We start from the raw sequence: 12,771 nt of genomic DNA on the forward strand, positions 1-12,771 counted from the left end.
GCATCATTGGCAGTAATCAATTCGATCGTTGTTTCCAGAACAAAGTTTACAAGAAATTAATATCAAAAAAATGGTGTGTGAAAAGAAACATAATCTTGAGAGAAACTTTCTCTGCGAAGACACGTGAATTTAATAGAATAAACATTATTATTTTTTTTAGAGAGAAAATTTTTTCTTGAAACATATTCTTTCATATCTATCTCAATATTAACTTTCAATATTAAATCTTTCTAAGGAAATTGTTAATAAAAAATAATAAAAAATAATATAAAATAATAAAAAGAAGTTTTCCATGAGACTTTCTTCAATAAAATATTATTTTACCGAACGATTATTCCAAAATCTTCTCGAAGCTATTTTCGCGAAAGTTTATGAGCAATATACACAAAGAGACTAAATATCTTAAATCAAATCTCCTTAAAGTTTATCCAACTTGGTGCTAAGCATGATGAAATTTTAATCTGATAATTTAACTTTACAAGTAGCTAGTATAAATTTTTGAATGCACTTAGCGCTATATATATGCTTTTCCATCCAATTAATAGTTCTTTATAAAAGATTATTATCGATACAATTAACGAGTTGAGATGTATAGATATTTATATATTTTATAATTTCCTTATTCATAAATTATCCTTTAATATTGCAAAAATACATTATCTAATATATGACAATTATTTATTGCATTTTATTTGAATATTATATATTTTATTTTTAAAAATTGTTACAGCAGCAATAGATATAATCCTACATAAAACTTATTTCAAACACACCAAAAATTACATATATATATAATATGTATGTGTTGAAGAAGAAAGTTATGTCTTCAACAAAATGTAAGCTTAATTTCATGCTTGTTACACCAAATAAACTTTTACAATAAATGTCCAACTACTATGATATATCGTTTGCGATATCATGCTTTTTTCTCTTTTAAAATGCATTTGAAAAAAGGTTGGTTAAACCGCAAAACCATGATTTTGCAATAAAAAATTCTCTTTGCAATTTAAATAGAAAATATAATAGGAAAGTGTACAATAAAAATAATGCGCACGTGTTTAATACATTATAAACTATTACTACGTCATAACAATTATTACTTTTATAATATAAAATATAATGTTATAAAAAAAATAAAGTAAATTGAACTCATATACATATAGATATATATTATATAAGCTAGATGCAGTCGAGCGATTTTTTTGATCTAGACGTGAAAAAATCGTCATGTTAACTTGAATAAGCAATATGTATAAATATACGGATGTATAAACATGCATATATACGTGCATGTATATGTGCTGCAAAATAACATGCATGCATATGCGCTCGATACCATCTACTCGTTATGGTGTATATTGCATTATCAATGTAAATATATCAAAACATTTTTTTATTTTTGCATATATCAACATTTATGCTATGTTTTTTTATTTTGCAGCATATTTTTTTATAAATTAAACAATTTTAACAAGGATAGCACATGTCGATTTTATAAATGTAACGTCCTAAACGTAATGTTTTGTTTGGAACCATCAAAGTCAATAAGAACGTCTCAATAAAAATGTCTTGGAAAACATATAATTTATCAAAATTAATATATAATAGAAAAAAATTGCTCATATATAATATAGAAATTGTGTAGAATAGACAGCAGAACAATATGAAATAGATAAAATTACCAAAATAAGGTAAATAAGTTCGAGCAAGAATTAAGAAAGATATCACACGTAGTTAACGAAATATACAATTAAAAATTTATAAATATATTCATAATATACATAGTATTTATACATAGTATTTATTAATACAGTACGAACATTTACCAATCGATGATTTTATCGACAGTATTGAAAACTGAAAATATGGCTACATAATTCTGCATAGTCCCTAAAATAGTTGCAGATGGCAGTACTTACTTGATGAATAGGTATGCAAGTATCCTCAACATCGATGCCAACTTCTTTGTATTTCGCTTAATAAAAAAAATGGCGATATTCAAATATAAGACAGAAATTTGACCAATTAGGACAAAGAAATTTTAACTTTTCTATCCTGTAATAATTAGAAAGATTCGAACCTTTAATCTTCAGATACATGAATCTTCAATAATTTTTAATACACGCTTCAGATCATAGATATTGTAATAATGCTATAATTTTTGCATTAGAAGTGGTGCTCAGAAAAAATTAGGAAAATATACTTTTTTAGTAATCTCTTTTTCTAATTATTCCGAAATATACATTGCGCATATCAGTTTATATTGAGCATATACACAGGTATGTCTATAACATACACACGAATACGTTATTTCAATAAGAATAGGTGTCATTGATAAATGTACGATATGAATTTAAATCTAATGGCAAGTAAATTCAATATAGTATCCAAAACTTAAGCCCTCTAAATTAAATCTATTTCCACTTCTTTTGCCAAAAGATAAATTTGATTATATAATTCCGTATATTGTTAATTTAGATCGATTTTGATAAACATATTCTTATAAATTATGTTGTTATGAAAACTAAATATTGGCAAGAAAAATTAAACAAATATTGGGAACTTAATATTGTATTATACATTTCATTTTAATTAAATTTCAAGTAAATTAATATCACTTTCGTGATAATTGCAATGTTCATTTAACAAGAATATTGTTTAAGCAATTGATATATCATTTGTAATTTTACATTCTAATTTTTTACATGTATCAGATAACTGTCTAATCAATACTCTCATCTCGAATATTTAATGAATTTTTATTCACATCTATTCATCGTAAGTATAAAATTGCGTATGACAATAGACAAATAAATATATAATGAAGTTTTCGAAGCTCAATAATATTAAGTCTAGAGGTCTGTGTAATAATCAAGAAATAGTGCGCATCGACGGATTTATATGATAATAATTTATTCAAATATGATAGAGCAGTCGTGCTCTCAGCAGTTACACTGGATGATAAGGGTGCACGTATAAATTAATAGTTGGAAATAAACAGAAAAATATACATTCAAAAATAAAAAATTCTTTAAATCTTCCACTAAGTGCGATAAAGGCAATTGAAAATGCGCGCACTTCGCAAAAATTCAAAATAGAAATCCGTAAAAAAAAGATACAAAAGAGAAATAACGAGACAAGAAGCATGGGTGAAGGGGTTGTGTTGCGTTATCACTCGATCGATTGAGAAGAAGAGAGAATAGGGAAAGGACGAGATAGTATCGCTGCGAGATAACGTCTTCTTTTAGTTCTCATCGACCTCGGCTTCCTGCTCCTCGTCGAACTCGGCGTCCTCGTCCGCGGTAGCCTCCTGGTACTGCTGGTACTCAGATACCAAATCGTTCATGTTCGATTCAGCTTCGGTGAATTCCATCTCGTCCATACCCTCACCAGTATACCAGTGAAGGAAAGCCTTTCTTCTGAACATAGCGGTGAACTGTTCGGAGATGCGCTTGAACAATTCCTGGATGGCGGTGGAATTGCCAATAAATGTGGCAGACATCTTGAGGCCGCGTGGTGGAATGTCACAGACGGCAGTCTTGACGTTATTCGGGATCCATTCGACAAAGTATGAGCTGTTCTTGTTTTGAATGTTGAGCATTTGCTCGTCAACCTCCTTCATCGACATCCTACCACGGAATATGGCGGCGACTGTGAGATATCTGCCATGTCTGGGATCGCACGCAGCCATCATATTCTTGGCGTCGAACATCTGTTGAGTGAGTTCCGGTACGGAAAGCGCTCTGTACTGTTGGCTACCGCGAGACGTAAGGGGCGCGAAGCCGGGCATGAAGAAGTGAAGACGGGGGAAGGGCACCATGTTTACGGCGAGTTTTCTAAGATCGGCGTTCAGCTGACCGGGGAACCTCAGACAAGTCGTGACGCCCGACATCGTGAGGGAAACGAGATGGTTCAAATCGCCGTATGTGGGCGTCGACAGTTTCAGAGTGCGGAAACAGATATCGTAAAGGGCCTCGTTATCGATACAGTAAGTTTCGTCGGTATTCTCAACAAGTTGGTGCACGGAAAGAGTTGCGTTGTACGGCTCGACAACTGTATCGGATACCTTGGGCGACGGCACGACGGAATACGTATTCATGATTCTATCTGGATACTCCTCGCGGATCTTGGAAATGAGCAAGGTACCCATACCGGAGCCAGTACCACCGCCCAAGGAATGCGTAAGCTGGAATCCCTGCAGACAATCGCAACCCTCAGCTTCTTTTCTTACGACGTCGAGAACCGAGTCGACCAATTCAGCGCCTTCGGTGTAATGACCCTTTGCCCAGTTGTTGCCCGCACCGCTTTGACCGAACACGAAGTTGTCGGGTCTAAAGATCTGACCGAATGGTCCCGAGCGTACAGAGTCCATGGTGCCAGGTTCCAAGTCGACGAGGATGGCACGGGGCACGTATTTGCCGCCCGATGCCTCATTGTAGTATACGTTGATTCTTTCCAGTTGGAGGTCGGAGTCACCATGATAGGTGCCAGTCGGGTCAATGCCATGCTCGTCGCTGATAATTTCCCAAAACTGCAATGCAAAAAAGTATTGTCTCTTAGAATAAAAGTAAATATTTTTATTAATATAGCATTATATTATCCTGTCACACCGTGTGACTTTTAACACGTTACAAAAATTTCAAGAAACATCTACTTTTACACGTCAATCGTTATTTTAATATCTTAACATTAAAATATCTAAATTTCTTTTTAAATTTCATCCATCACATAATATCCAAGTTTCGAGAATTCGAGGGAACTCAATCGCGAGATGTTCGATTAAGGAAATATGCGCATCGCGTATTCCCTCGTTTAGCAAGTGTTATCCCTGCCGGAACGAATCAGCGCTATCTCAAAAATTAGATACGCGTTCTGACTCTCGCATCATTCGCGCGCATGCGCACGAGAGGAGGAAGTTTTGCGCATCGCAATGCTTTCTCTCCGCAATTATCCTCGCATCCGTTTCCAGCCTTCCATTGTATCGAGCGTTAACGGAGCCGGTTCAACGACCTCGCGTTGCGCGGCGAATAGCTCACGTGTAATTAATCGTAATACGTCCGAGGATCTTGCGCATCGAATTATTACGTTTCTTCCTTTTTCTCCTTCAAAACAAGCTCTTGCCTCTCGATCGAATTGCCCGAGCGATAATAGAGACTAATTAGCCCGGTAATTAATAACCGTAAACGCAGCTTCGTTTGCATTCTATCGGAGCTGGTTGATCGTCGAAGCTCATCGCGATGCGACCATCACTCGCCACGTAATCTCGCGGAAGTCCTCGTTTCGTCACGGTAATCGCTCATAATCGCTCGTTTTCATCCTGAAATGTCAATCGCTCGTAAGTGTCTCAATTTATAAAGTGTTGCAACAAGAGTTCATAATGTAAACTGAATATTTATATAAATTCTTATAACAATTTGATAATTTAATACTGTGCTTATAAGAGAGATAAATCAGGTAATAAGAAATTAATATAATTTCAAGTCGAAGATTCAACGTAAAGAGACAATTACAAGTATTTCCATTAGCGCGCGAGAGAGAGAGAGAGAGAGAGAGAGAGAGAGAGAGAGAGAGAGGAGTGGGTGTATCCGATTGCAATTTCGTATTTGCAAACAAAAGGGAACGTTAATTACGAAATCACCGCGTGCGGTCCCCGATGCATCTCTCTATTCCATCCCGGTAACGTGGTTCAAAGACCCCGTGGTATATTTCTGGAAATCAACGTGTGAAAGAGGCACGCGTGTATCTTCGAGTACAAAAGCGTGTAAATAACGGATGGCTAGACTAATTATATCGCCTTAACGACTCGAGTACAATGTAATCTTATCGTAGGTCCAGGGAATGTATATAATACATTATCGCACGATTCTATAACGACTATGTGACAAGGTACTAAATTATACGTTACTTGATTCGTCTCTTAAAGTCTCACAATACAGACGCTCTATGACGGAAATTCGCCGTTTCTATCAATTTGTCCGTGTCTAATTATAAAACCGTACGCACGCACGCGCGCGTGCGATAAGACGGAAGAGATTGTTTCATTCTCGGTTTGAAATTCTAATTAAGCGTACACTTTGTAAATATATCTCACTGAAAAATATGAACTACCTTGGTTAAAGAGATTGCATTTCTCGTTAATCATTATCATGCATTTAAAAAATATTTATTAATTTTAATATATTTCATACATCTCTTTAATAGAGCTTCTTAAAGAAGATATTCTTAAATGAGATTCATGATTCGATAAGGTAAAAATCAAACATGTAAATAATCAATGATGAAAAGTTTTATCGTTGCTATGTTGGTGGGACTTCCATCTCGCGCCAAACTGTCATTGAATAATCTCGACGTCCATATACAATCGGCGTGAAAGTTACCGCAAAAGTGTCAAGTCCGCCTACCGTTCGATACTACGTCCCACGTGAAAACGATGAGTGTATTAAGCAGTGACCATATATGAGCATCGACGAAAGCTAAGATCGCCCAACCCTATCCCTTCCCCCTCCCCCTGCTCCCTCGCAGTCGGTCCGGCTGCAATATATGTATATATGTTAGAGATATATGAGTCACCAATGTCACTGCTATATATAGAGATGATGACCGTAAAACCACGATACGGCCGTGCAATTAACATAAGCGACGATAGCACGGTTATGCATCGCGATTCGTTTGCCCTCATTTTAAAATCCTCTCGCAGATTTCTCTCAAGTCAGTCATTGCCCGAAATTATTGCTCGATATATATCTATGCTTGTCTCTTTTTTCCAGGATAGATGTGGCCGGCATTGCTACCGGAAGCAGCGCGAAAAATGGTACTGTTATTCTAAACGTATGTACGCCGCGTGTTGCACTTAAGTATTGCATAACCAGCGAGCGGACACAGATGCAATTGATTCACGAGCGGTCCCGAGGGTCCCGGCTGACTTTTAATGAACCGCCGTTTATGGCAGGAGAGACACGTAGCTAGAAATGTTATCTTACTATTTGGATTGTCTAGAAAAAAATTTGCCGAGAAAAACATATTAGATAATCTCTAAATAAAAATTATTACGTATGCTAAAAATAAACTTTTCAGGAAAAAAAGACGTATTATGTCGTATTATTTACATATTTTGTAGTAGAAATATTTTGTCTTTACTTTGAAAATTAGGAGGAAAAATTTCTTTAATGAATGCAAGTATCGAATGCGTTCATACATTACATATATCGCAAGATAACAGAAATGCGATAAGACAATTGAACTTTTAGTAGGAAATGAGGGGGAAAAAGAGAGAGAATTGTTAGCGCCACCTTTTTTTATAAAATGCACGATCATGTAATAGCAATTTGTAATGACACAAAATAAAATTATGGAATATATATATTACAATATGTTAACATTTTAAACAATTTTTAATATACATATGAAAAATAAATGCTATCTCATAAAAGATGTATTCGCATAAATGTAGCTTATTACTTCAGTAAATAAAAATAATAACTATAATTGTTATAATTAAACATCCTGTGTTTAAATATATAAATTTGGAATACCTTTTTATTTTTTTTTTCAAATTAAAATTAGTAATTGTTAAAATTAGTAATTAGTAACATGATATAAAGATTATAAAGCTTTGAAAACGAAGACTGCAAATTGACCGCACTGACTGGAAAACAAGATCTTCATAAATTCCTCCTGTTAACGAACCAGATCTTGAAACAGCGATATTATTATGAAAAGTAATTAAAACTGTTCATATTAAATTTTTAAGACCAATGAAAATCTATAATGAAGATTGTCATTTGCACCTAACAAGTCAGTATATCGGCGATAAAATATATTTTTAAATGACTTTATGACAAGTTCATTAATTTACACATCTATCATTCTCAACTTCAAAATTATAATATAATTAAAATCGTCGCAAAATAACAACCGTAATAGAATCGCAACAGTAAATGAAATTCAGTCTTACGACCAAGCACGATCGATACACCTGGCTATATCCAGAGAGAGGGTCGACAACGAACGAAACGGTTCGAAACGGGCCGAGGTGATGCGAAGGAAAATGGCGAGAGGATATCACCGGTTTCCTTTATTTGGGAACGCGTTGCCGTGCTACGCGAGACTCGATGTCCTTGGACTCGAAGGCGTCGCTGAATAGACATTCGGGTAATCGTTACACAACGACTTCGTCTAGTGGAATGTATTTACAGCTTGCATTACAGTTCTTTAGCCATAAAAAAGCGCATACTCTATTAATCGAAATGTTTTTCGATACTTTTAATTGTATTTTAATTAAAGAGAGATAGCTTTGTTTGTTGTATTTGTATTAATGTATTTCGATGGATAAAATGTAAATACATTTTATATCCATCTTTTATTAAAAAAGTTAAAAATATATATATTATAAATAAAATATTTAAAAAATATATAATAATAAATTTTTTTCTAAAATTTTATAACACAAGGAGACATAACATCTCGTATATAACATGTAACAATTAAAATATTTTAAGTTTTATTAGAAATTTTAATTTTTTTAGTACTTATATAGAAATCTATATAAGTACTAAAAAAAATTAAAATTTCTAATAAAACTTAAAATATTTTAATTGTTACATGTTATATACGAGATGTTATATCTCCTTGTGTTATAAAATTTTAGAAAAAAATTTATTATTATATATTTTTTAAATATTTTATTTATAATATATATATTTTAAACTTTTTTAATCTTTGAGAAAGAAATTTATCAAGATACATTTTCTTTTGATAAATGCGTTTTATAAAATGTTATTTAGTTCTTATCAGATTGCACTTTCTTAATGATAATTCAGTTATCGATATCATAAACAATTTTTTAGATAAGATGAAAATAAAAAAGTGTATCACGTAAAATTAATTACAACGCAAAAAATTATATTTTCTTGTAAAAAAAAATCTTGTCAATCCTAATTATTTTAACAATTACAACGTTTTTATTATCTCCTTTTTATTTTATTATCATAATATTTGCTATAAAAAGTACAAAAATTTTTATGTTATATTAACAATGTTTTAGATTGATTGAGATAGACAATTCGAGAAACGGGCATTGACTTGGCGTAATAGCCTTAAAAATTACAAGAGCATGACGGGGAACGTTGATCAGTTTCTCCTCGCGCGATCTTTATCATTCTCGTGCAATCTTGTAATATTATTCAAATAAACCGAGTAGGAATAATATCCTATTATAGAAAAAAAAATCTCAAGTTATCTATTCATTTCAAGTTATTATAAAATAAAAACGATTAATATTGCATAATCATTATTTTGACATATGTCAATTTTGAACATTTTTTTGATCCAAAATTTTTCCATTCATTATACAACGTGAAAAAAAATATTCTTAAAATTAAATTGACCGCAATCTTAAAATTATCTACGCAATTATTAATACATTTCCTCAAATATATTTTTCTAAACATTCATACATAACGATAATACTAAATAATAAATGTATAGTAGTGCACGTCGATAAATCAATGAGAAATGCGGTGGAAAAAAGGGCTCGAGCGCGTGCAGAAACGGAGACGCCGATCCGCACGATTAACGAGAAATCGAGCGTCCGAGCGTATCGACTCGCATGATAACGCAAGCCCGCCGGCCGCGTCCGTTAACGGCGTCGTATAAAAATTTTAAAATACAGCCATCATGCGACGAACGCGTTGAAGCAGTTGGCGCGATCGTGACGCCGCTCGGCCGACGGACGCGCAGGAATTCCATCTGCTTTAAGGGACGCGCACACCGGGCGTTTCACGCGTCCCGTCCCCATCGCTTCCCGATGCGATCGATCAAATATTCCGGCAAATTTCGCCGACATCGATCGCGTAATAATGTCTCGTTGGCGATTAAAATTGAGATGAATATTTCGGGTGAGTAACATTCGGCGTCCGCGCTATTTTTTGCGTTCGGTGTGCATTCACTTTTAACGAAGCATGCAAGTGTGAAGGTGACGCAGAGACGAGGAGGGAGAAAGAGATAACGAGATACGGATGATCCTCGTTAAATACATTGTACTAGAATGCGTATCTTCGTTCTGTCATAAATTCCCGTGTGACATTTAACAAATAAACATGACGTTAGCAAATCGACGTTTGAGAGAATCACAAGAGGCCAAGTGCGAGAAGGGCTACTCGTCGGGACGAGAGAGAGATGCGCGCGCAGCCGGTCGATATCGCCGCGAGTAAACCGATGATCTCCCGTCGCCGAGAGAGAGAGATATGCCACACCCAGGTCTCGGGTGCCGGTTCCGAATGACGGGTGATTTTCGCCGATTAATCTCGCGACTAATTCGTCCGATTCGCGCGTCTTCCGGTCCTTCCGCATCGCGCGAGTAGGTAACCGAGTGGCTGGAATGTCGCAACAAGGAGACGACGATGCGGAGAGAAGATGGCCGACGGGAACGCGGCACGGTGCGGCGAAGGAAAAGGACAGAGAGGGAAAAAAAAACCGTTAGAATCCTCGCCTGCCGGCCGGCCGGCGAGCTCTTGTCGCCATGATGGGTCTTCGACCGCCGAGGCCGGGCAAGGCCCGGCCATTGTTTCCCCGCATACCATCCAGAAAATGGTACGTTCCATCCTCGTTCTCGAATCGACAAAGAAAGTACGATTTCTTTCTCCGCGCGAAATAGAGTACTTCTGAGAATTCTCACTCTGCGTCGATCTCACGAAGTCTCAAGCGAGTAACGGAAAGAGAATCTCGAGGATGGAATGTGACAGAAAATCCTTCGCGGTCGGATTTATACTATACTATTTCGCGAACAAAGGAAGAGCGAACTCGTTTATCGCAAAGTGATTTACCTTTGCTCCAATTTGGTTACCGCACTGGCCGGCCTGGATGTGGACGATTTCCCTCATGTTGCTCGTATGGGTTTTATCGGTGACCTCTCGATATAAGAGACCCTCGGGTGCTTGGTGCGGCGGGCGATTACTATCGAACTGACTCGACGATTACAGACTAACGCGTCGCGAGAGTCCAGAGACGAGTATGCGGCGGTTGCGGTGTCCGTTACAGATTTTCAAGCCTCCCAGACGGGAGGGGTGACACGGTGCGGGGAAGAGAGGGGCGCGTGCGTTGCGCGCGTCTGATTGGCCGAGCCGCCTCTGCGATACGCCGCGTTGCCAACTGCGCGTGCAGCCGCGTCGCGTCGGCTCGCGTCGATTCCCGAGCCGGCTTCGATTCGTCGAATTTCAAGAGGAACCACTACGACCTGGCTCGTTATCAGACTCGGGCCGACGTCGCCCGGGGCCCCGCGCGACAGATCTCTTTCTGCTGACTACAATAGATATTCTCATTAACGAGAAGATTGAATGGACGTCTCTCGTGGCTTCGTCGAAACGAGATAAAATTATGCGTGTACCTTTACACGCTTCACCTTTCTCTCTATTAAACCGCAATGTTTAATGTAACGTTTAATGTAAGACTGAATCGATGCGATCGTATTAATCGCTCTTGATGAATGCAAGATTGTGGGAAGTTTGTCTATTTTTATAATGATTGAGAAATATGAGTACTAATCGTTTCGGTGACCTTTCCTATGGAGTTTCTCTATACAATGGAATTTCTTCATGGTTCTTAATAATGTACAAATCCTCCATTTATTTATGGTTTACGGTTCCTAACAAGTTTTCAAAATTTCCATTTACTTAATCAGTGCAGTTTCAACATCACAAAACGATTAAAATGATCTTTCCTTTTCCTTTATACAATAGAATTTCATGGTTTTCAACAAATTTATAGAACCTCTATTTATTCATGGTTTCCTAACAAATTTTCAAAATTCCATTTATTTATTCAGTGCGGTTTCAACATAACAAAACATTAAATTGACGTTTCACACGACATTTAAACCATTCTTTCATACCGTCAGCCGCATATAATGAAAAGGCTTGAATAAATTATAGATTAAAAGAGAGAAAGGGAGATTCACAGTTTTAATAAAAAAAGTCAATAAAGATAAAAAAGAGATAATTGAAAAATTATACGGGGAAACATAGTTTTTTATTATTATTTATATATAATTTACAAAATTATAGTATTAAAATTTTTATAAAATTTAGCATACCATTTAAATTTTTGCATAATTTGTATTATATATGCTTGCAAATTTACAATACTACAATTTATTTTTAAATGTCATGTAATTAATAATCTAAGATATTCAACTAAGAAATCCAACGCACAAAATTCCCCAAAAAATGACGAGATGATTTATATATAACGTCACAATGTTGCATTTTGACCGTTAATTTTTAAATTCTGGAGCCCTTCGGACATCCCGAAAGGGCACCGGTCCTGACTAACGAATGTGGGTGAAGCTAGGTTTCTCTATCTAAAGTCTAGAGAGGCACAAAAAGGAGGGGACCGTTCGATCGGTTGCGGATATTAATGCGCGAGCGATCTTCGATACATTGAAGACATCGATAATTATGCCTCGGTGCAAGAAAGCTACTGTTCCAGATATGCCGCTGATGTTTCGTTACGAGATTTCCGGACGTGCATCTCGCGCGAGATACGCGCGCTTGCAGCGTATCGATTCGCAGGCGTGGCCGGCAAGAATGCAGATGCTCTTCGCAAACAGACGCCTCGATTGGCGACACCGATATTGCCGGCTTTTCCCAAGACAAGCGACATTCGTTAGAGACTCTAACGATTAACACTTTCTAAATCATAGTTCAATTATCTCTATAGATTCTCTCGAAGGACAAAACATAATTATGATTAAAAGGCTACGCACAAAGGATACAA

General features: G+C 36.1%; 1 protein-coding gene across 1 annotated transcript; it reads right to left on the reverse strand.

Moving 5' to 3' along the window:
* Window positions 1-2,896: 2,896 nt before the first annotated feature.
* Window positions 2,897-11,023, reverse strand: LOC145977295 (tubulin beta-1 chain). Its single transcript, XM_083109154.1, has 2 exons — window positions 10,824-11,023; window positions 2,897-4,531 (listed from the first exon to the last, which is right to left on the reverse strand). The coding sequence occupies exons 1-2, from the start codon at window positions 10,878-10,880 to the stop codon at window positions 3,245-3,247; spliced, it is 1,344 nt and encodes a 447-aa protein (XP_082965280.1). The 5' UTR covers window positions 10,881-11,023; the 3' UTR covers window positions 2,897-3,244.
* Window positions 11,024-12,771: the final 1,748 nt, after the last annotated feature.

Source organism: Camponotus vicinus, unplaced genomic scaffold (genome assembly GCF_025532165.1).
Source record: "Camponotus vicinus isolate PSW18456_S1 unplaced genomic scaffold, iyCamVici1.0 SCAF_9, whole genome shotgun sequence".
NCBI lineage: Eukaryota > Metazoa > Arthropoda > Insecta > Hymenoptera > Formicidae > Camponotus > Camponotus vicinus.

What these genes read in the sequence shown, in the direction of transcription:
- LOC145977295 (XM_083109154.1), bottom strand. Translation starts at nt 10,880, where the DNA reads ATGAGGGAAATCGTCCACATCCAGGCCGGCCAGTGCGGTAACCAAATT. An exon ending in GTAACCAAATTGGAGCAAAG is followed by an intron (nt 4,532 to 10,823) that starts GTAAATCACTTT and finishes TTTGCATTGCAG; the next exon opens with TTTTGGGAAATTATCAGCGA.